Below are 25,527 nucleotides of genomic sequence, written 5' to 3'. Positions count from 1 at the left end.
GCCACTGAAAAACTGAATGTTGTAAGTTTTGTGGGAAATTAGGCCTATCTAAGTAGTGTTGGGGATGATATATGTTATTTTCAGGGGGATTTGCAGGGCCGGGGTTTGGTGGATATGCATAAAAGGGAAAATTCTGCCTTGAAGGTGAAGATAAAAAATAAGACAAGGGAAGGGGATTTATTTTTGTAGCAGGACCTCTATTGGGCGAGTTACAGATATAATTTGACGCCCCGATCTCCCTGAATTTGATACTGATGACATCCCCCGCTATTGCCTTCGGGGTTCTACCAACCCAGTCTCCTCTACGTACAGAGAAGATGTCACCCCTAATATGTGCGGGTAATGGTCTGTGGAGTTGGAGCCATTGGGCACATTTGTTCCTCAGCTCTGCAAAAGTTTCTCTCGTACCCTCCTTCAGTGGGGGCACCGCTGTTAGCACCACCACGAGGGGAGAGGCTTCCGGGGGTAAGTTAATAATTTTGGGCCGAGGTTGCTTTGTCTTCAGATCTGATGGATTTTCCTGAGAGGGGGTCTCTGGTGGGATAGTGAGATTCCCTTTTGCTTGTCTATTATTTGTTTTTAATTGACCTACTAAACCTGTTTGTGTGGCAGAAGGAAGAACTACCACCTCCGGAGTATTTTGGGAGACTTCCAAATTGCTCCCTTTTTTTGCTAAAGGAAGTGTTTCTGCCGCTTTTTTAATTTGTGAAATATTGGGATTAACTGTTTTACCTGTTATTTGTTTGGTGCTAGGTGATTTTTGAGGTGTTTCCTTTGCTCCCTGTGTTGGGGCAGGACCGTTTCTACTTAATTTACAACTGCATTTAGTGTTAATTAATGACGTAAGTCTGTCCAGCTTTGATATGAGTGGTTTGATCTGTGCTGTAATTTTAGCTTCAAGGTCAGATTTTAGATCCATAACCATGTTTTCCACCCAACAGGGGATACCTGCCGAGGGATTTGGGGTAGGAGTAATTAAATTATGGTTCTTTATTTTTGATTTTCCCTTGATGATTGGCATTTCCTTTGAGAAAGTAGTGATGATTTCCTTTGTTTTTGTTGGTTCTACATACGTTTCTGGCTCAGGTGGTAAGGAATTACAAATGGGACTTTGGACTAATTTCTCATCCGGTGATTGGCAAGCTTCTAGATCAGGAGTTGCGTCGAGATCAACATATGATTGATCGGAGTCCGATTGGGTTACGGATAAGTCTACTGAGTTTGGAACAGTCACCATTGGAACGATGGTTAGTGGCAGGGGTAAGGAGCAATTATTATTGTTTGCCCCCTGATGGACAGGAGAATTTGCGGTAGCAATTGAGCCGAGCGAAGATCGTTTTGCCTGTATGAGGTCTAAGGAGACTCTTTTCTCCAGTAAGATGATGCTTTTGTCAATGGTGTCATTTACCCTGGATATAAACAGGTCTATAGGGCCGGTCACTTGCGTCACCAGTGTTGCTTTCTTGGACGTGCTTCTTGTTTTGGGACGCATCCTGATCCCCAATAATGTACGTTAAATAATTCAAGGGGGCCCAGAGGGGTTGTCGTGGGGTGCAGGGTGACAGGGCCCGGGCCGTCCTCTGCCGTCCTCGAACGGCCTCAAACGGCCCTGTCTTTGCCCTGTCTTCGCCCGAGCTGCGTCCCGCGCTGCGGGAGGGAAGTGTTGTTTTGTAGGAGGTGCAAAAGGGCGGGGGGCGGGCCAGCAGGGAGAGCGGACCGGAAGCTCTTCCTTGGTCTTGCAGGGACTTCTGGGAAATGAAGTCCCCGCACGCTCGCAGCCCCGCTGGTCCCTCGCGCCCCTTACCGCCTTGGAGTCTTGCTGCCGGTATCCTCGCCTCAATCCTACACGAAGGTGCCTCTACCAGCACCCACCGGCGAAGCGGCACCCGCGAAGCGGGTGCGGCGAGAGGTGGGCTCGGGAGGCTGGGAAACTGATGCGCTGCTTGACTGGTGCGTGGAGCTGATACCTTCCGCTTGGCTACAAGTAGGTAAATGTCCCACGAGGTGGAGAGAGAGAGACGCTTTTAGCTGGCTCAGGTGGGCGGGGGGCGGGCCAGCAGGGAGAGCGGACCGGAAGCTCTTCCTTGGTCTTGCAGGGACTTCTGGGAAATGAAGTCCCCGCACGCTCGCAGCCCCGCTGGTCCCTCGCGCCCCTTACCGCCTTGGAGTCTTGCTGCCGGTATCCTCGCCTCAATCCTACACGAAGGTGCCTCTACCAGCACCCACCGGCGAAGCGGCACCCGCGAAGCGGGTGCGGCGAGAGGTGGGCTCGGGAGGCTGGGAAACTGATGCGCTGCTTGACTGGTGCGTGGAGCTGATACCTTCCGCTTGGCTACAAGTAGGTAAATGTCCCACGAGGTGGAGAGAGAGAGACGCTTTTAGCTGGCTCAGGTGGGCGGGGGGCGGGCCAGCAGGGAGAGCGGACCGGAAGCTCTTCCTTGGTCTTGCAGGGACTTCTGGGAAATGAAGTCCCCGCACGCTCGCAGCCCCGCTGGTCCCTCGCGCCCCTTACCGCCTTGGAGTCTTGCTGCCGGTATCCTCGCCTCAATCCTACACGAAGGTGCCTCTACCAGCACCCACCGGCGAAGCGGCACCCGCGAAGCGGGTGCGGCGAGAGGTGGGCTCGGGAGGCTGGGAAACTGATGCGCTGCTTAACTGGTGCGTGGAGCTGATACCTTCCGCTTGGCTACAAGTAGGTAAATGTGCAAAAGTGATTTTTCAATCTCTCAACAGATTTTGCCTGAACATATATACATGAGTTAGTTTGCTCGTGCAAAAAAAGTTTGTTAGGAGTACGGTTTCCAACGCTGCTTCTATAAACTTAAATTTTTTATCAGTCATAAATCTGCAAAATACAAGAACTCCTACCTGCAGGTGTGCTTTTGTGACTTTCTTTTAAGACTCGAGTTACTAATTTATTGCCACGTTGTCCATAACTGTTTTGCACAGATACACGACTATTTATCTTTAAAAAAAAATATATCAGCATGTATTGAACACCGTTTATTAACCCGTTGGCTGCGCCGCCGATTTTGCGGAAGTGCTGCACTTCCTCAAAACGGGCGGGGCCGTGTCGGCCAGTGGCCGACGGCAGCACCAGCGAGGTAGTGCTGCCGTCGGCAGCATGGAAGGGGTTAAATGATGCCTCAGAGAAATGGTAAGTAAGTTGTACGATAGTTAAGCAAAATGTTTTTCGTTTTTGTATACAATACTTTACAATAGATGTTAAAATAATTTATTTTAATTTAGTAATAAAGAAATATCAAGACTTTTAGATCTGCAGGGTCTGTTCCAATGTAATATAAGGAGTATCAGCTAGTGGGCCTGGCGTTCATTTGTGTACTATATATATATATATATTTTAAATATACCGAGTTCGACGACAAACATGTTTGTGATCTACTAATATGATTGTCAATTTTATCAATAATAAGCTGTTCTGGTGTTAATGGTCGCTAGTAAAATATAAAAAAAACCCTGATAAAGAGATGTGGACAGGGAAGTGGGTGTTCTGGGCTTTTGTCATTAACAATTTGGGCAGGATGTATTATTCAAGTACATATTGTTTTCTGAATGTATCCAAATCACGAATGATCCAAATGTGAATCCTCCAAAATGCCTCTTGTCTTCCTCCCCCCCCCCAAAAAAAAATTGCAGCTGGAGTATAGCCGCTTCTTCATAAATATAAAGGGTGCACAACTGTTTTCCACGTTGTTCTTAATTTAAAAAAAGAATACTGGTTAATTTTAATTGTAGAAGAGTGCGTTCTGGAAGTGGGGCTTCCGTTACAAGTACAGTGTCTGTAGACCAAAGGTTACCGGAGGAACCCACGGAAGAAGAGCAGCAGCATCTGGACAAGAAATCCCATGGTGAGTTGCAAGTATTTGAGTGGAAACATGAACTCTACGCTTTAACAGTTAGAAATGTTCTTTCATGAGATCGACATAATGAGTGTTATTAAAGCTGCCGGTGTCTTGCTTAGAAATCAATATCATTTTACAGCCAAAATTGCTTTTGCTACCTGAGGATGAACCTGACAGCAAAAAACCAAGAATATTCATATGGCAGACTACTTCAGAGTTTTTTATTAACATTATTTTTAGTTTAGTTTATGTACTGGAGAATGTTTTTCGTGTATTCTGAAGCATTTTGTGATTTTGTTTTATAATGCAGAAGTAGGTATGGGACAGTTAAGCAGCTTGAATCTCACCGACCCCTCGTCGTTTATCGGAAAACGCAGAATTTCCGTTGTCATTATAATTTTCTATTTCATTAGGGGTTTTGGTGAATGGGGGGAGGCTGTTCTATTCCATAATAATCCTCTGGATGCATTTAAGGATTTTGGGGCTAATGGTTTAAGGTGTTCCCCTTTTCACCAACTACAAACCTCACAGATCTTTGAGGGAGAGCATATTTTTAAATCTGTCTCATTTTCTTTCACCATTCCATTAGAACATTAACACATTCCTAATGATTTACAAAGATATCTGCTAATATTTTCTAATGCCTCACAACTTAAGTGTATAGTTTTCTACACCAGTTACTTTCTGTATTTGTAAACCTTCTAGATGTTATGTTGCTTAGTGTTCTATTTTTTTTTTTATGAGCATTTACACATTAACTGAGAAACACTCCTGTCTCTGCCCTTATGGCAATGCTATTGGTAAACTGGGGTGCAAGTCCGGGATCATGTGTACCCTATATGTGAGCTAGATTTTTATTACAAATAAAGCAAACGTTTAGTCTATTTAATCAAAGAAAAGTGTTTTGTTTTGTGCAGTAGAAATGCTTAACTCACATATTTGCACGTGCACTCATGTGAGCATGAAGAAAAAGGCAACACTGTAAAATAAAATATTTGCCTATGATCACACAGTTTGAAACCAGTTTACGGGCCATATGGCCATTATCATTTCTTTGTTCATTCCATCATTGCAATCTCAGTGCCTTCCGTTGTCATGGTGTGCACGGAACACACTGCTGCAAATTATTCATTGAGCTATTTTGTTGCGTCTATGACTTTATTAAAAGGTTTCTGATGACTGAGGCACTAGTTTTATTTTAGTTTTTCTATCTGCGTTTTTAAAAAAAATATATTCTTTTTAGATCTGTGTTTTTTAAGTTTGGAACAGTGAGACCTATTTCAAATCCTAATCGTTGGTTTCTGTACTTGGCGGAATAAATGTGATCGGAGAAAAGGGTTGCATGGACCAAAAGTGAGATTGATGCATTATAGTTGTGTGAAGACCTTCTAGAACTACAAATGAATTACTATGAAGAACTTAATATATATTTAATTGATCTCTTGCGTACACCAAATAAACTTTCAGAAGTAGGCTATTTGGGCTGTATGTCTTGGGCTCTGTCAAATGCCCCTCTAGACATATTATGTCCCCCTCATGAAACGCCCAGCCCATCAAACAAGTGTAAAACAATAAAAACAATTCAACTGTTTCAGGCGTTCTTTCTTTTCAGACAGTCAGGATTGTTTAAAAAAAACATTTTATTGGTTTACAAATGGCTTTCTATATACATTCAAAGATGCAAAGTATAAACTAAAGAAAGATCTTTCAAGCTGTGTCTGTACTCACATCCAAGTTACAGGTAGAGCATCAGAATGTGATGCAAACAAATGAAAAGATGTGCCCAATAGTGCATTTACAGTGTAAACAGTTTGAGCCAACTAGACATCAATCAGCTCACAGAAATCTCATTAGAAAGCCAAGAACATGGGGGGGGGGGGTGGATTTTCTGGAAAAATGCATATGTGATTACAAATAAGGCTAAGAGAGATAAGGTAGCGTGGGTATCATATTTTCTAAGGAGGAAGTGCTGCTCTGAGCTAAATGGTTGTGGTGGGGAAAAAGATTACTGTGCATCCCACTTACTCAGGGGAATAGGCAAAGGGTAGTGGAACCTCTGGTTTATCATAGTAGTGTATTTTCTTCTTTATGTGTTTTTGTTTTTTTGGATCATTAAATCAACGTGGGCTTTTAGTGCACGGTTAATCACCTGTGAGGGTATCCAGGTGCTGGGTTTCAGATAGGGAAGAGCTAAGTCTTGAGTCCTTTTCTCGAATTCAGCAAGAGAGGCGATGCTTCGAGGTGCAGGGGAAGGTCATTCCAGGACCTGGCGTCAAGGTAGGAGTATGAGCGTTCTCCACTGTTGCTTCGACTGATGTGGGGAGTGTGGCTAAGGGAAGTGGATAAGGTGTCTGGAGGATTGGAGGAAGTGCAGGCGGTGACTGATGTATGCTGCACTTGGTTGTGGAGGGCCTTGTAGGCATGTATAAGCATCTTCAAGTGGCATCTTTCCTGGATGGGGAGCCAGATCAGGTTCCCGAGTTGGGGCGGGGTGAGGTGGATTCATTTGGGGAGGTAGAGTAAGAGTCTGCCAAATGAGTTCTGTATTGTATGGAGTTGCTTCAGTAGTTGAGCGGTGTGTCCTGTGTAAAGGGCGTTGCCGTAATCCAGCTGGCTTGTGCTTAGGGCTTGAGTGACTGCTTTCCTGGTGTAGATTTGGCGCCATTTGAAGATCTTTCAGAGCATGCAAAGGTTGTGCAAGCACATGTAGGAGACTGCGTTGATCTGCCGTTCCATGATGAGCTTGCTGTCCAGGATGATGCTGAGGTTGTCGGCGTGGTCTGTCGGTGCGGGTCCAAGTTGGGAGGGTGGGGCACCAGGTGTCATTCCACAGGGAGGTGGGGTTTCTAAAAATCAGCACTTCTGTTGTGTTTGTGGTGAGTTTCAGGCAGTTCGCCTTCATCCAGTCGGCGACGCTCGTAATGCAGTTTTGGAAGTTGGTCTTAGTGGTGGAGGTGTCTTCTGAGAGCAAGATGATGAGCTGGTTGTCGTCTGCTTAGGATATGATGTTGAGGCCATTGGTTCTGATCATGTTGGCCAGGGGCATCATGTTTGTGTTGAACAGGGTGGGACCGAGTTATGAGCCTTGAGGGACACCGCAGATGATGCTCTTGGGTTCCGAAATGAAGGCTGGGAGGCAGATTCTTTGGGTTCGTCCTGTGAGGGAGGATGCAATCCATTTGAGGGAGTCTCCCTGGATCCCAATGTGGTGGCGTCTCTTGATAAGGGTGTTGTGGGATATGGTGTTGGAACGCCGCTGAGAGGTCGAGGAGTATCGGGGCTGCTGTCTCTCCACGTTTGAAGAGGGTCCTGATGTCATCGGTGTCGGTGATCAGGGAGGTCTCTGTGCTGTGGTTGGAGCGGAAGCAGGTTTTGGAGGTGTCCAACAGATAATTGCTCTCCAGGTCTTCAGTGCAATGGTGGTTGATGGTCTTCCCAATTACTTTTACGGGAAAGAGGAGCATAGAGATGAGGCAGTAGTTCTTGTAGCACTAGTATAGCCAATTCTGGAATTTAGCAGATGGTGAAGTGCTTCATGCTGCCTGAAGAGAATAAAGAATTTTTAATTAAAGGTTAAGGTTGGAGGGTCTGTATGTGCAAGGTTAGTTTTTGTGCTACTATGGTGTGATTCAATGTTAGGCAATGAATTGGGTGAATCTGAAATCACTAGATGGATACCATTGACCGTGTCTGCTATTCATGACAGTCTTGTTCTAAGTCTAATTATGTTTTTGTTTACATTTGGTCTACACCTCACTCCTACTTATTTAAACTATGACATTGAAACTGGAGTAAAGCCATGGAATGGTCTTCTTTAGAACTCAAGACTAATTCCAATACCAAACAATAGCCACACAAAAAAACGCAAACCCTGGGTACTGGAGTAGTGTGCTACCGGGCATACATCACTACAGCACTGTATCATGGATAGTAAGTTATATATAAATCCAATTACAATACAATGCGAGGTATATCCCACACTAAAACAAATATCATAACACTGTCAGTCGATTGTAGTTCATACAGGCTGCATAATAATTCCCTTTACTGCTTGACAGTCTTACACTCCCATAAGACAAAATTGCTAAGGGTCATATACATCACCCTGTGCTGTACCAGTCCACAGCAATAAACCACTTTTTACCATCTGATCAGACGTGGTATAACTGAAGAGATCTGCCTCCTGCCTCGGGCCAAACAAGGTCTTAATTTAGTCCACCGCTGCAAGTCCTGACTAACTATACACTACGACCTCTACTTGACATCTCACATTGACAATCCGCTATGGGATGATTTTAACACAGTCCTCCATCCCAGCAGATTTAGCCTGTGCCTTCTCAAGAACCATGAACTTTAAAGATGGTGTCTTGGATCAGACTGCAAGTCCTGTTCCTGTGAATCCTGTCAGACCATGCATCCAAAGGCCATCGAAGAGCGAGAGGCAAAGTTCTTCATGGCCTGGGACAAGAAATTTAGTGGATGTTGTTCTTGACCTCGCTCAAGATCACCCTCATTAATTCCTCAGGTGGTAAGAAATGCAAGCACGGGAAATACACGAAATATGCCAAAAGAACGTCACCCCGGCACCCTCCGACTCCTTCAGGATCTTCGTCTTCTGATCCGGAGTTGGTTGCGGTGGAGCCCTCTGGCCCCACACTAAGCAGCTCTTTCCCATGGCACCACTGGACCTGGCCCTGGAAACACATTGATCGCCAGCTTAGCCCTTTACCGACCCTTTGGCACTATAGCCCACCACAGAGTTACCAGATCCAGCTTTTCCAAAGTTCCCAATTCCAGGCTTGGATCCGCCAGCATTTCTAATTGCCATGTTTTCTATTTTCACCAGTGGATCACACCACTCTGCTCCTTTTGAACACCTGGTGCGGTACTACATCCCTATGGTAAAGCCGTTGTCCCCCTACACTGTTGCCTCCCTCCCACCTGGACGGCTCAGCCTTCCTGCAACATGGCACTTCGATGTGCTGTGCCGCATCTACCTGCTTCACAGCAACCCTACCTCTGCTGATAGCCGCTCCATTCCTGGGACCATGCACAGTCTGTGGCAGTCCCTAAAGTTGCACCACAACAAAGGTCAAGAAAAGAAGCACAGAGATTACAGGAGGAGAAAGACTGACTCTGATCTTTATACTTGTATGCTTTATGCAATGATGGTCCCTGTTGTCAAGGACAGTAATTTCTAGGCTTATTATTTGCACATAGGCTGGACACTTCCATGGAGATGGAAATTACTTTACAGCTGGACATCCCAAGCCAGACGTGATATCTTTTCACTCCGTGAAAGGGAGCTGAGATGCTGGAATTGACGCCCTCCATAACATTGGAGTTCAAGTCTATTATACTTAATGAAGTACTCCTCTTGGCAGTTCAGTACAGCAGAACCTTTGATGTCTTTCAATGAAGCTGTCCTAGATCCAGTCTTGGCAATAGGAGAGCCAACTCTGCTCTGGTGGTTGTAGGCAGGTAGCTCTTCGCTACCATCCTGCTCCGGGAGATCATCTTATTTCCCTTGTCTCACCTTTTGTCTGAAAGCCTGGTCATATATGCATCATGGTCACCAGAGTAGTTGGCAAGACCCTTCCCGAGGGTCCAAGTGCTTGGGGACCTGGTGGTAAAGACCATCTCTGCAAGGAGCACGGCTTTAAGTCCCTGAATGTGAACTGGCTTGTAGCTTGCTGCATCCATGCCTTATAGAATTTGGCTCAGATGGTGGCGCCTCTTGTACCAGAAGAGAAGAGGGTGGTCCAGGATAGACAGAATGCAACACACCACATAACAAAATTGAGACTGTGTATCGTAGACCCCATAGCCAGAGTTTTTGGTACCTCTTTCTCACTCCGCAGACTTGCTTGGCTTTGCACATCAAAGTTTTCTGCTGATGTCCAAGCTACCCTAATGGACTTTTTTTTTTGATAGGATGCACCTTTTCAGAGATCAGGTGGAGTTGGTGCTGTATAGATTTAGGGTCAGTAAAGTAACAATTGCTCCTTTGAACTTCAGTTGCTGCCTCCTTCAAGGGATCACTGTTAATTTTGTCGTTTTCATGGCTCCTCAAGAGTTTTTTTCCTTTTGCCAGTAACCACCCTACAAGATATGATCTCAATAGGAGCAGAATCAGCTGGTCAATTAATATAGGAGAAGAGTCAGTGGAAATGCCAGAAACTCGACTCAGCAACTCTCTTCCTGCTCTCTTGCGCCACAAGGCAAGCAGATGTAGTTAACTTCCTCAAAGTCATTTGTAAGCTTTAAGAGGGCGGGGTTTCCTCCTTTCTTCAAGGCTGAAAGGTCATTACTTCAGGCTGTAGTGTAGTTCCTATCTTCCCAATAGGCTCTGCGCATTGGATCTGCGCATTGGAATAATACCTACAGCAGTAAAGGCCTAGGCCAGACGTTAACTAGGTCTACTACTGTCGATACTAGACTTAAAGTTTTGGGTTTGCCAGCTTAGCTCAGAGTTCACTAGAAACTTTCTCGAATGTTCAAGGAGGAATTAACTTCCCTGATTAGACAAGAAGGGATTTAGTTTCTGACAACCATAGAACATGACAACTTTGCTCTCCCCTAATCAAGAGTCAATCTCGAGAGTCGTGTGAACAAAAGGCAAATTATTTTACTCAGTCAGTACGTGCATTCTTAGTCTCATCAGAATGTAGAGAAAAGGAAGAGACGGGCGTGTTCAATAAAAAGGTGTTATTTATTGATCAGTCTCTTTTCTCATACAAGAGAAATGGATCGATATTATTGCAATACTTATAGCTAAGTAAAGTGCATACATTAAAAGCAATAGTATAAAATAATACTGTAAAAACATTGATATGGTTTCTAAGCCATAAGATGTTTTAAAATGAATAAAATATATTATATACACACATACATTTGACTAAACGTACTCAACTGGTGTTTCTAGATACGCCTACCCCGTGTACCTGACCTAATTCTAATACGTGGGCGGGAATAGATAGTTACAGTTTAAGTTAAGTTGGTTTTTGCCAAGTGAATAACTAAAGAATTCTCTGTGAGGGGTTATTCAGTTCTGTACCTGGAATTTAGGATGAATGAGGAATGGTATCTCTCTCTGGTCTCGATATTCCAGGTTGCCTGCGAGGGCTACCCAGAAACGCCGGTGCTGGATTCTCGGCAGGAGAAAGCAGCGCGTCTCTCAGCGCGTCAGAAAGGCGGGGCTGCGCCAGCGGGGTCTGCTCTGCTCTTCGCTTCGGCAAGTATGGCTGCTCCGTCTCGTCACCACGCGTGTGTTTGCATATGGCAAGATCGGTAATATTTATACCTTTAAGGTGCCGAGATTGACGTAAGGATGGACATAGATACGTCAATAAAGATGTCGTACGACTTGCTCGTTAGCACATTCTTTTACTAAAGTTCTCGGTGAAATCAAAACAATGGCCGCAGGGTTTTGCCCAGGTTGTCATAGGTTTGATTTGTTATGAGAACTCCGTATGCCTTATCAGGGGCTGGAGGAATATCGCTTGTCTAATTAGATCGCAAGCGTTATGACCTAATCAGATAACACGTTCCTGTGCCGTAGTGTGACTGCGTCAGATAACGGTATCTGCATCATGGGGGTTTTCTGCCTCATGGGCTGACTGCTAGTTAACTTGTTGGTTTGTTTAACTAGAATAGGGTCAGGAATAGGGGGATCGATTCAGGACCTATAGGAATACATGACACCCACTCCACGCTAACTATGGACATATTTACTAATCTAGGCATAGTATAACATAGTACAACATACTATAGAGTAGTGTGTATACCTTACCACCCCAAAATACATAAATGCATTTTGAAATTTTCAAATATACTGAAAAATTGCAGACATATATATATGGTATGCACTCAAGCTGTAGAAAAATGCCAAAGTAATCGCATTTGTATACATTATTGCTTATTTGGTATATGAGAATTACACATGAAATGGTTTCTTACAGAAAAAAGTTTCGAGACCATTCCATCACAGAATAAAATATCTATGAACATGCCAGCGGGCAGCTAATGTCTATAAGCTATCTAAAATTTAGAAACCTTAGTTCTCTAAGAATAGTTCTTACTTTAAGCAGAAGATAGTGTCCCGAAAAATATGCAAAAATATTTGGGGCTGCTGGAAAAACTGCTGTCCGTGAACTGGAGCGAAAATGTTCATGTGACTTTATTTTTAAAGTTGAAGGCCGAATTCAGGGAACGCCGTGTGGGAGCTTGCTCAAAAGTCTCTATTTCTGTTCGGGTGAGAACATCATATCATTTAGGCTTTCGAAAAAACTGTCAACAGCTTCCTGGGAAAGTTCCACTAACTCGGAAATAGGTGTAATCATGCATTCTTGCGCATGATTGTCTCCATTGACATTCTGATTTGCATTACTGACAGAAGGTCGTACCTGTTCGATGCTGCTTTCATCTTGAACTTCACTACCCATCAATCGTAGTGGTGAAGCTTCCACGAATGCCGTCATCAGGATTGGTAGCCTTTGAGGGCAGCACAAAGCATGAACCTTGATCGGGCTCAACAATGTTTCTGCATCCATCGGCGCATCCGATTGTAGCGTCAGACAGGTGTCTAACACGCATTCTTCTCCGCATAGCAGACACCTCAATACAGGTAAAACACATCTTTGCCACATTGGTCGAAATGATAGAAACCAAGTCATGTTCAGGTCTCTAAGCCGGGAGAGTCCCAGGATTTTTGATATCCGGTCCCGGTATCCAATGGCTAGGATTGTTTCTTCCCTTGTCGCAAGAGTTTTGTCTGTGACATGGGTTGCCATAACGAAAAATAAGGACTAAGAATAGGATTCCTGCAATTAGTCCCAGGATCAGGGGAAGTCCGCCAAAAATCGAATGGACGAAATCTGGAAAAATACCCAGTATGGCTTTGAATGGTGTTAACGCCATTGAAAATACTGTCTTAAATACCTTTGAGACCCCATTGGTATCAGAAATATTTAAGATTTCATTCAGGATTTCCGCGAAATGTACGGGGGAATTAGTTGATAATAATGTATGTATCTCTGCAGTCGTCCTTGCGACTTGTAGATCATACGTTTCTTTTGATGACGAGAGCCTGGTAGGCGTCTGAAGAAGGACTGTATTCATTCTGCTTAAAGTATCTATTCGAATAGAAGTAATTTTCAAATCGGGCCATGCCCTTGCCTCCCTGTCTGGGAAGGAGCTGGGGAACAATGTGCGTCCACAGCACTTGACCTTCGCAGTAGTAGTTACTAGATAAGGAGTCCCGGGCATAAGACTACAACATCTGCGGTCTACAATAAGAATGTAACTCCCATTATAGAGTCTTTGAAAGAATGGTTCTATTTCTGTTGCAGGTGCGCCTTGCTGGTGACATGAATGGTTGTATGAATTCCCTTCACAGGCTCCATGCAAACTAATTCCGTTACACAGAAGTGTGCCACTCAGTGACATCGCACAATTGTTGCCACTAAGAGACACTTTCTGTCCTTTATTAATGACACATGCATGTGAATAGGGCAGGTTCCATGTTGTTTTAAGGTACCCCTTTCCCAATTTCTCGTACATGCCAGCCTGTATATATTTTTGGCAGTATTGAAACCTGAAGGTTGAGATTGGAATATTTATTATCCCATGTATTATCCATTCATTGACAGGTCGTTCTGACATTGTCATTGGTAATCTTTCTAGTTTTTCAATGCTCAAGATTGTATAATCAGCACCCTTTTGCGCCATACTGATTTGTCTATCAGTAAGGTTAAAGATTTGGAATAGTGACGTTGTGTTAATTAAACGCCAAGGCACATAGCCTGAACGAAGATTTTGTAACGTCCAGCCAAGCTGTACAATAGAACGCAATTGTGACTGACCGTGTTGTAATAGCAGTAAGTCTTGCGATAATATATCGATTGCTGACGACACAATGCTGTCCAAAGAAAAAATTCTGGAGGACAGAGTCATTAACCCATTGTCCACTACAGAAAGTGATTTTTCCAAATTAATACGGTCAATTTCCCGTATTCTCTCTGCTGTTTCAATTTGAGTAACCTTCCAGGCCTCATTGTATGCTGCATATACAGAGGCTGCTATGAAACGCTTTTGACGCTGTTTGCGTGGTCCCAAAGTGAAATCACGCAAGTCAGCACCATCAGTAAGTAAAGTTAGGTGTTGCTTAATTTCTGCCAGTGTGGAAGTTTGTAGCCATTGAAGGCATAGTTTGCCCACACTGTAGGTGGTTATTATCCCTGGGTGATGTCTTTGAGGATATCTAGGGTCTGGCCTGGTCATTTTGAACCCCTGTGTTTTGTTCAGGAATCTGTCTTGACAGTTATTAGTATCTGTGGGCCAGATCAACCACTGTTTCCAATCAGGATGTGTTCTGTTTTGGTTTAATATTTGGTTTACGTCTATCTCCTCATCTGTATCAGAGTTATTGCTAAACATTATTGGCTTTGGAATAGACGGTTTATTTAAATCTTTGATTTTGGCTAAGCCAAGACAGGTGGTCTGTTGAACAGTGTCATTTAAAAATATCATTTGTTCTGGGATCATGCAGGCTCTAAACAAAGCTTCTATACCCTGTACTTGCCATTCTTTTGTACCCCAAACACTTTTCAATTCAACATTTTTGTCCCAATAATCAAATCCAAAAGTATTCATTTGTTCAAAAAATGAGTCTGAATATAACAATTTTGTGTTGGTTATCATGGTTTTGGTTCCTGTCTTGTTTGACAATTTCAAATAAAATGCTTCAGCATTACTTGTGTTAAAACCTAAAAAATATGAATATTTGTCGTAAACGGTTCTTGAGCTCCCTTTTGGAGGTGTTGCACAATGTTCCCATTGATTATAATTTAAAACATTTCTAGGTTGTGCAGATCTATGTAAAAAGTGGTTACCATAGTGGTTATAGCAATACATACTGTCATAATTTGTAGAACCCTGCAAATAATCATGTTTGGTAAATTTAGCAGACATTACTAAGTCAGACATCATGTTATTAATGCTTTCGAAGTCCCAATCATCAGCAAATGAGTTTGGTTTTGCAAAGTCACTCAATGAGATCTTAATTTGGTGTGGATATTTCAGGATCTCGACCGGACCATAAATTTCATAGTCAGTGTTGTCCGAGGCTACCCCACCAGGTATCGGATTGGCTGTGAAGTTGGCTGAAGAAAGTTCTCTTTTCTCGACGTGTGAAGATGTGTGTGGTTTGAGGATCAAGTTGATTTTCTGACTTGCTGTGTCCATTTTAGCATATTTTCCCTCAATGAAGCGTCCCAAAGTAAGTACCATGATGAGCCAAAGTATGAGGATAAATGCACCAAAACCCACCCAAAATTCAATCCATGGAGAAATCAGATATGTTTCTTTCAGTTGTCTCAAAAGTTCCTTAGCTTTATCTTTAAAGGTTTTTGATGATGGCTGTGTCTTTGATTCGCTGAAGCCCTCAGAGGAATCATCGAAGTTAATGAAGTAGCCGGATGCAGTTCTGTCAATTGTTCCAATTGGTTCAGGATTTCTGTTTCTTGCATTCTCACTTGGTACTTCATTATAGATTGGTGTGTCTCTGCTAAATGTTTTTATTTGGGTATTCAGAGGTCTTAGTTCTATTGCATTTTTGCATAGTCCTTGTTGTTCTTCTGTATGCGTTTCGAATGTGATGAGCCTCTTCGTTAGGACCTCTGTACTGGTAGCAAACCTTGGTGTTCTGCTACTTATTGGGAGTCCACTTGGCCTACTGTTTGTTATCGGCCACATGTTGTGGTTTTACCAGGTCGATGGATACAACTCGGTTCTCCTTTTTACCAGCAAGTGGCGGTAGTACAACTGATCTTGTCCCTTTGACAGACAAGACAGGAACTGCTTTTCTGTAAGAAGGCCCAAATTCCTTCTTTACCGCGATCTTTTCCCTGACTAGATCCCCGACTTTTGGAATCCAGACAGGTCTTGCTGGGACAGGTGGTGGTTCTTCAGTGGTTGTTGGCTGTTGTTTCAATTTTATGTTGCTCAGGTCTTTTCTTGTTTTGTTTAAGTCCTGCAAAATAGCCAAACGGTCTTTGATATCAAAGCTTTTTTCTTTCACCACTGAAGTCTGACTATCAATGTCAGAGATCATCATCCTAGTTCCAAATAATAATTCGTACGCACTGAATCCCTTCAGAGAATTTCTTGGCAAGTTATTGAGACTACGTTGGACACTTATTAGATGTTTGACCCATCCAGCTCCCGAACCTAATATCCTTTCCGCTATAGATTGCTTTATGCCTTGGTTTTTTCTTTACACCGTCCCGTACCCTCAGGAAGGAAGTGAGAAGATTCCCGCTGGACTATGCTCATTTGGCCATGTTTCCCCCCAGGCTGGATGGCTTGAGTGAAAACAATAGTCAAACGTAGCATGCGCTTAGCGTATATGCCATTTAGACCCGCAAATCTTTGTATAACAGTCCGGACGTCAGCCGAGTGCTGGTGATCTACATTATAAGTGGAACTAGCCTGTATATGTTAATCGCAACCCTTCCTTTTTACTCCTGATTTTTCCTGGAGTAGAACGACGAGGTATTAAACTGTTTCTCTCCCCACTGCGATCTCTGTTGCAGTTTGGGCAGTTTTTTACAAACATGGTATGACGCAGGCTCATGCCTGGCCACCAGTACCGTGATTGTAATTCTTCCAGAGAATCTTTTATTTTAAGGTGTCTGAGACCCTCGCCCATGTGTGCGTCTGCGATTAACAAGTTTCTCCTGTCCATGTTTGGAATCACTCTATCCCCCACTCCAGGGATTCGAGCAAAAGGGACGGAGTTTGCATCGATTATGTATGTGTAATTGAGTGGATAGTTGATCGGTAACGCTGAGCAGTCGCCTTTTGATGACGTTTTCACTGCCAGCACTGTTTCACCGTCAATGTATTTTAATGTACGCTTTTTTCGATCTACGGGAGCCGGTTTAGTGGCTGCCGCTGTGGCTGTCTCAGCCAATGAATTCCCTACAACGTGAACGCCATCACGCTGATGACTCAGTGAGTGAGTCACGTGAGTCTTTGGTAGTTCTTTTTTTAAAAGAGCTATTTGTTCCCAGAGCAGTTTCTGCTTTATTGGTGCATCTGTGTCATCTTTGTAACCGTTTTGAATCCATGTCTGCAAATCGCTGTTATATGATTTGACGCAGTAATATGAATCTGACACTATAAGTGTCGGGAATTCGCGATCCGCATTATCTAGCGCCATTTTTAAAGCTAATATTTCAGTTTGTTGTTCTGAATTACTTTCTACTGAGTGTGTCTTTGTTAATAGAGGTTTTAGTTTACCTCCGCGCCACACTTCTTTTGTAATCTCACATGTGGGGTTGTATGCTTGTTCTCCCCAAACGGAGGGTTGAGCATGTCCGTCTGTATAGATTACACAGGCGTAATGTCGTAAAGGCAGAATGTCGATTGGCAGAGGGTATGTTTCTTCATATTCTAGATTTTTTAATTCTTCTAGTTCTGGATCAAAGTAGTAGTATACTTTGTCCGTTGTGATAGAATTCACCCATTGTATCCATTCCGGATTCAATGCTGTTGGTAAATTCCACGGTGTTGTTAGTGCCTCAAAGGCTGATTTTGCTGTTCTGACTGTGATATGTCTACCGTCCGCTTGATCTTTCTCTCTAGCTATTGCGGTTTGGACTGCATGAACAATTTTTTCTTTGTTGCTGAATTTCTGTTCAGCTTCTGTGTACAAGTGTGATTTGAATGCAATCGGTACCTTTTCTCCCTCATTAGAGGTCAGGTATGTGAATCCGCATCTCCCTGGGATGACTCGAATCACAAGATTGCGTGTGTTATCACGTGTTTCTAATTTTGTTTTAATTAGCATGTCTGTTTGTAAGGATCTCAAAATTTCTGTGTGTATTTGAGTCCAATTGGATCTTTTAAAATCTGGTTTAATTAGATCATAAAGGGGTTTGACCCTTTCTGCGTAATTTGCAATGTATGTTCTTCCGAAATTTAGGAAGCCTAGAATCGACTGTAAGTTTTTTAGTGTTCTAGGTGCTTGGAGTACGGCACATTTCTCTAGGAAATTGTCAGCCAGGCTTTTGCCTTCGCTTGATAATTCATATCCTAAGAACAGGACTGTCAGATGGGCAATTCTGGATTTTTTAAAGTTGAATTTGTAACCCTCTGCAGCGAACCCAAGTATTATGGTGTTCACTCTTTTCAAGTGAGTCTCCAAGTCATCATCTGTTAAGTAAATGTCATCGACATAAGATAATGCTTCATCATCATATAGTTGAAGTAATTCTGTTACTCTCGCTGAGAATACCCCCGGGCTGTTCTTGTACCCCTGGGCTAACCGACAGAATTGTTTTTGAGTGCCATTTACTGAGAATGCAGTTCAATATCTGCTCTCTGGTGCTATGTTTTGACAAAAGAATCCATTAGAGATGTCTAAGGTTGTTTTGTATTTTTTGCGCACTATGTTATTCATTAGTGCAGCACTGTGTGAGTTTTGCACTGCAAAAGTTTTGCAACATGAGTTAAGGTGTCGGTAATCCAAAACTAGACGATATGAATTGTCTGGTTTGGAGACCGGAAACAAAGGATTGTTCATTTGTGAGGTGCAAGTTTCAATCACCCCCTGGTATTCTAGCTGATCTAGTATTTCATTTACCTGTTTTTTAGCTTCTTGCTTAATTGGGTACTGCCTTTGTGCAGAAGGTTGTGATTTTAACTGGATTTTGTGAGGAGGGGAGTCCTCATCCCATCCTACATGATTTTTATATAAAGCAGCTGCTAGAGCCACTGCCCACTTTCTAGCAAGTGTGTATTTTTTATGAATTGGAATTTGATTTGAGAAGGCAGGTATAATTATTTCTTCGCCATGAGGGCACTCCCTGACAAACTCTGGTGGCCAGTCTTTTTCAGCTAGAAGGATGTCATAGCCCTTGGAGAGGTTATCCCAAAATAGTCCCCTTATTTTCCTAGTCTTATCTCCCTCTATACGTAATGTTATCTCGTATATCTTGTGAGGTTTGCTAACCCTGGTGTCTGCAGTTTCCACTTGAAGATATTCATTCGTGTCCACTTTCTCCAGATGATTCATAAGGACTTTGCGAGCTATGCTCACTTCTGCTGCGCTGTCTAACATTGTCTGAGCCCACTCTCCGTTTTTCAGTTGTGTCCTCAGTATTCTCGGCATTGTTAACTACCTTGATACTGGCTACCTTCTTTTTTGGAAATTGTAATTTCTTTTTTAGTTGAGCAGGTTCCTTGTCTTTGGACTTGGCGTGCTCTTCTCTTTGTTCTGATCGTCCTCTTCTTTCCGATTTCTGCGAGGAAGTCTGAAAAGATTGAGAGGGACGCGTATCAATGTCTTGATATCTATCAGGTTTTTTTATATTATCCCTATTTCTAAGGTTATATCTTTTACCAGAGGGGTCACTCTGGGGTGACCTGTGTCTTTGGTTCGGAGATTTCTCCCTTCGCCTAGGAGACCTTCCTCTGGACTGGAATTTCTTTTCTTTAGGATTGGATTGTTTGTTTCCATCCCAGTTCTTTTTTGGTGAATTATTATTAAAAAATATTTTTTCTGGACTTTCAGTCAGTTGTGGTTTTACTGGTATTCCACCTAAACTGTCCCTACCTAGTTCCTCATAGGATTTTTCTATGATTCTGGCAATTTCAGCTGGTTGGTCTGCTATATCTGTCTCTTTTAACCTCTGGCGGATCGCCACGTTGGCTGCTTCACCTTTTATGTTGGCTAATAATATAGCCGAGACCTGCTTGAAGTCTTTCAGTAATTTCACACCAAGAGTTAAAGCGGGTTCTGGACCGTATTCGTCTTGAATTTGTTTTAGCACATCTGGTATCACCGAAATGGATGGAACACCGTGCGTTTTTGTGTAGATGGAAGCAAAGACTGTACCCCAAGTGTCACAGTCCTCTATGTGTGGTGCGATTCCCATTGGGAGACAGTCAGAATCCTGTGTTTTTCTAGCGGGGTGGTGTCAGGAAACACCGCCTCTATTTGGGTAATTTTCTGTGCCAACCAGAATGGTATTTGTTCCCGTTTAGCCGGTACTTTACCTAGGCAGGATTGGATGTTCTGTGGTGTAATTTTATTTGTGTTCCCTTGTTGAGGGGTCAGCTGTGGAAGTTTAATCGCTGGCTGAATTGTTGATGTCCGCATCACATACTGAACTAATTGTCTATGAATTTTTATTAATTGTTTTAGCTGTGTTAACAGTTCTGCTGCAGACATCCCATTGATGTCTGGATGTGGTGTGTATCCGGCTAGGACCGGCCACGTTGCTCCTGGTCTACCTAAAGGACCGAGCCTGGTGATGTGATTATTATGTTTTAGGGCGCCATCAAATAAGAGCAAATGCTCTTGGAATTTGAGTGGTACTTCCACCTCCTCGAAAGGAGTGTACTCATTAGGAGGTTCCTCTATTTTGTAATAGTGGAAGTACTTTGTTACAGCATTTGCTGCTGGAAAATGTATCCATGAATAATATACCTCTGTCTGCCGATATTCGTGTGCCTCAATTACGAATATGACTGTGCCACCTCTGGGTGTCAGTCCATTTTCTATAAGTTTCAAGGTTATAGATTTTCTTTTAATGACCGGGATGAGTATTATATCCGGGTCTGCATTTTGTAGAGCAGTATCAGCTTCTGCTATGTCAGCTGCTAATCTAACTGCCTCTCTTTCTTCATCACTGTCTGTCATGTTACTGACCGGATGGTTATTTTGTTTGTTTGCAGATCAGGTTTCTTATGGAAACAAAGATTAGATGCACAATATGTTGGAACTGTTTATCCTTCAATGTTGACTATACCAAGAACCATACATAGGAGTTCCCTCCTGCGAGGTCTGGCGGATATAACCTTTCACCCACTCCAGACGTCTTTGGAGTATTTGGGAAAAGGGGTCTGAGTGAGAAAGCACGACTGAGTTGCTCTAAATGTCTTACGTTAGTTTTATCGCCCTTTCCAAACACGTTGGGCGCCATGTAGTGTAGTTCCTATCTTCCCAATAGGCTCTGCGCATTGGAATAATACCTACAGCAGTAAAGGCCTAGGTCAGACGTTAACTAGGTCTACTACTGTCGATACTAGACTTAAAGTTTTGGGTTTGCCAGCTTAGCTCAGAGTTCACTAGAAACTTTCTCGAATGTTCAAGGAGGAATTAACTTCCCTGATTAGACAAGAAGGGATTTAGTTTCTGACAACCATAGAACATGACAACTTTGCTCTCCACTAATCAAGAGTCAATCTCGAGAGTCGTGTGAACAAAAGGCAAATTATTTTACTCAGTCAGTACGTGCATTCTTAGTCTCATCAGAATGTAGAGAAAAGGAAGAGACGGGCGTGTTCAATAAAAAGGTGTTATTTATTGATCAGTCTCTTTTCTCATACAAGAGAAATGGATCGATATTATTGCAATACTTATAGCTAAGTAAAGTGCATACATTAAAAGCAATAGTATAAAATAATACTGTAAAAACATTGATATGGTTTCTAAGCCATAAGATGTTTTAAAATGAATAAAATATATTATATACACATATACATTTGACTAAACGTACTCAACTGGTGTTTCTAGATACGCCTACCCCGTGTACCTGACCTAAGTCTAATACGTGGGCGGGAATAGATAGTTACAGTTTAAGTTAAGTTTGTTTTTGCCAAGTGAATAACTAAAGAATTCTCTGTGAGGGGTTATTCAGTTCTGTACCTGGAATTTAGGATGAATGAGGAATGGTATCTCTCTCTCTGGTCTCGATATTCCAGGTTGCCTGCGAGGGCTACCCAGAAACGCCGGTGCTGGATTCTCGGCAGGAGAAAGCAGCGCGTCTCTCAGCGCGTCAGAAAGGCGGGGCTGCGCCAGCGGGGTCTGCTCTGCTCTTCGCTTCGGCAAGTATGGCTGCTCCGTCTCGTCACCACGCGTGTGTTTGCATATGGCAAGATCGGTAATATTTATACCTTTAAGGTGCCGAGATTGACGTAAGGATGGACATAGATACGTCAATAAAGATGTCATACGACTTGCTCGTTAGCACATTCTTTTACTAAAGTTCTCGGTGAAATCAAAACAATGGCCGCAGGGTTTTGCCCAGGTTGTCATAGGTTTGATTTGTTATGAGAACTCCGTATGCCTTATCAGGGGCTGGAGGAATATTGCTTGTCTAATTAGATCGCAAGCGTTATGACCTAATCAGATAACACGTTCCTGTGCCGTAGTGTGACTGCGTCAGATAACGGTATCTGCATCATGGGGGTTTTCTGCCTCATGGGCTGACTGCTAGTTAACTTGTTGGTTTGTTTAACTAGAATAGGGTCAGGAATAGGGGGATCGATTCAGGACCTATAGGAATACATGACAAGGCCAGTGGATCCGACAGATTGAAGAAAGGGGCTGCACCTGCCCCCTTCCCTTCCAGCTCCACCCTTGTCCCTCGCCCTGCCCCCACCCCAAATCTTTGGCCCCTCGCACCCCTTTCGATCAGCTCACCATCCTGCGACAGAACGTGGCAGCACTCTTACAAGAAGGAGCTGTGAAGTTTGTGCTTGAACAGGAAAGAGTCTGATACTTGTTCCTCAGATGGAAGCGAATTGTGTCTGAGACTTGAACTTCTACCTCAGAAAGGAAAAGTTCAAGATGCTCACTCCCCCAAGTGTTACTGGCATAGGAAGCTGGAGACTTGATGATGTCACTTGACTTACACAATTCAAACTTCCTTATTTTGATTCGTCAGTCACATCAGAAATAATAGGGCTTTGTGTTGGGTTCCACGTACTACTGAATCTCTGTGGTCCCATTTGGCTTAACATCAAGGCTTCAAGTCTTCACGAAGGTGATGGCAATTGTGCCTCGCCTCTGACGGTTGGTCATCTAAATATTCCCGTACCTGGACGACTGGCTAATGAAAGCTGGAATTACTGGAGGTGGTGTCTCACCATCTACAGTCAACAGTATCCCTACTTTTCGACCTGGGCTTTTTTATCGGCAAGTCTAAATCTCTCCTAAGACCCTCCAGTGACTCCAGTTCATAGGGGCTGTACTGAACAAACTGTTCTATGCCTGTTTCCCCACCTCAGGGGATTGCTGATATGCAGCAAATGGTTCTACCTTTACAGCAAGACGTGAGCGTTCCAGTTCTGAGGATCCTCCGATTCCTGGGCCTGGTAGCTTCCTGCATTCTCCTAGTCATGCACGTACATTGGCACTGCAGTGGTGCCTTCTTAAGCAATGGTTGCAATACGTGGGAGAGCTGTTCGATTCCATTGCAATTTCCCCCAGCACAGAAGCTAAGGTGGCTTGATGGGAGAATGAGGCGCACCTGAATTGCGGAATGGCCTTTGGCTTCTTCCAGCCATAGCTATGGTGGTGACCTCATCTGGAGGATCGGAAGATCCGAGGTCTCTGGTCTCCTGAAGAACAAGTTCTCCATAGGAAACTGCAAACAATTTATGTGGCACTCTAGGCCTTTCCTCCCCTCCACCCAGGGTTGGTATGTCCTGATCTTGAAGGACAACACTACAGTGATGTGGTACATCAACAAACCAGGGGCAGTAGTTTCTCGCCCCTTTGACTGAAAGCGTTGAGACTGTGGTCTTGGGCACACTGACAAGAACTCTGGATTACCGCCAGTCTCCTGGCGGAGTTTCTCAATGTTGAAGCTAACAGCCTGAGCCAGCTTTATCTTGCGATGACAAGTTGCGTCGCCTGCCGGAGGTAGTCCAGGACATCTTTGCCCAGTGGGGCTCTCCTTTAGTGGACTTGTTCACCTCCTAGGAAAATGCTCATTACCAGCAGTTCTGTGCCCTCCAATATCCGATGAAGGAAGCCTTGAGGGATGCGTTTCAGTTTAAGCAGGACTTTCAGCTGCACTTTGTGTTTTCCCCATACCCTTGATTCCTCAAGTTCTGACCAAGATACCACAATGCATCTCACCTCCACCTCCATTCCTGGAGATTGAACGAGGACATCTTAACTCCTTTCGGTTGCCATCGGAGGTGGTAGACGCTAGAACTTCAGCACATCACCCCTCTACCAAGTCCCCTTACTCTGGAAGATAGCGTAACGTTGTTTCTTTGTGCATGGAAAACATGGACCCCTTCCAGGCTAAGCTGTCCCAGGTATTGCAGTTTGCACTTTCCTTTGTCTAGCTAGTATGTGCAGTAGGTACTGGCATAGGGGTATTTAGTTGTGTTTTCGGCGTTCCTATGTCTTGCAAACCAACCTTTCTTGTTCAAGTGCCTTATTGTCCCGTGTTTTTTGAAGGGGGCTAACAAATATACATCTCCCTACTCAATTTGCTGTACCTCAGTGGGATTTTTACCTGTTTTTAACTTTTCTATTGGGGACTCCATTTGACCTCTTCATAGTTGTCCTTTAGGAAATGTTGATGTTAAAGGTAGTCTTTTTATTGCCCATTATTTCTGCCAAACGGGTGAGTTGCAGGCTCTCAGATCTCACCTACCCCTTCACCACCTTTTATCTTGACAAAATGGTGTTGCGAACCAGCACTGCTTTCCTGTCAAATGTTGTGACCCGCATCCACCTCAGTCAGTCCATCACCCATCTCATCCATCTGTTCCTGCACCATCCTATGATAGAGGAAGAGTGGTTGTACAGGTTGGAACTTTGTCGGACAATCAACTATTACCTGGATTGTACCAAGGAAAATCAACTGGATGACAAGCTTTTTCTGGCCTGCTGTGGGGCCAAGAAATGAAAAGTATTTTAGATGTTTGCTCTGACCCGATGGATTATTCTCCCTATTAGGATCTGCTCTGGCCAGCAAAGAACCTGCGGAGGGAGCAGAGGCCATTCCACCAGAATCAAATCAACCACATCTTCTCTTACCAGTAGAGTGGCAAAAGCAGAGATTTGCAGAGCAGGGACATGGGTGTCTCTAAACACCTTCGCTAAACATTACTGCCTGTATGGTGAGGTGCATAGGGGCTGCCACTTTGCCAGATCCGTCTTGCAAGATTTTCAAGTCTAACCGTCTATCAACCCTCCAACCGTATGGATTTGAAATCTATTCTGCGGATGTGGAATCTGCAGAGAGATGTATCCATCAGAAGTGAATGTTACTTACCTGTGGTAATGATCTTTCTGGTGGATACTTTATCGGACTGTACATTCCTCATGACCCACTCTACTCCCCATATAATGGATCGTTTTTTTTTTAAAATTAATAAGATCCCAAATTGCTTTTGATACTGCATAACTATATCAATGTTTGGCTGGGAAAAATGGTTGGAAACAGACTTTATGTAGGAGTGGGCTCTATATGGCTTCAATGATGTCATCTGGCACCACTTCCAGCATTGATGAGACGTGAGAGCCATGAAGTTTCTTGATCCAGTCTGGCATCTGGGATTATTCCTCTCTTCTACAGGTGAGAAATCAGCGTGAAAAAAAAAACTTTTTCCAGTGGACTGTGAACAGAAGAAATGTCAAAAACAGACCTGCAGAGCTGTACAAAGCTTTCAGCTACCTGAAAACCATTAACTTTACGCCTGCCAGTCCCAATTCATTGATCACACTGCTAAGCACTGCATCCCATAACAAGATAACCACACCTCTGTGGTCATCACAGAAACGATTCACACACAGTATCAGAACTGAGAATACAATTCCAACCACACATCCAACGTGGTGTAGCATGAT

The 25,527-nt window shown here is 43.5% G+C and overlaps 1 protein-coding gene across 10 annotated transcripts in view; it reads left to right on the top strand.

Annotated features, from left to right (window-relative positions):
- ITSN1 (intersectin 1) overlaps positions 1 to 25,527 on the top strand; it is a 1,522,922-nt gene that overhangs the window by 592,844 nt on the left and 904,551 nt on the right. For all 10 annotated transcript variants that reach the window (XM_078656938.1, XM_078656936.1, XM_078656937.1 and 7 more), the window contains one exon: positions 3,757 to 3,869. In XM_078656938.1, coding sequence (XP_078513064.1) covers positions 3,757 to 3,869 — 113 coding nt within the window. The remainder of the gene's footprint in view (positions 1 to 3,756; positions 3,870 to 25,527) is intronic.

The sequence above is a fragment of the Lissotriton helveticus genome, chromosome 8 (assembly GCF_964261635.1).
Source record: "Lissotriton helveticus chromosome 8, aLisHel1.1, whole genome shotgun sequence".
NCBI classification, from domain to species: domain Eukaryota; kingdom Metazoa; phylum Chordata; class Amphibia; order Caudata; family Salamandridae; genus Lissotriton; species Lissotriton helveticus.
The sequence above is the reverse complement of the archived record's forward strand: the minus strand, read 5'-3'. Positions and strand labels throughout refer to the sequence as shown.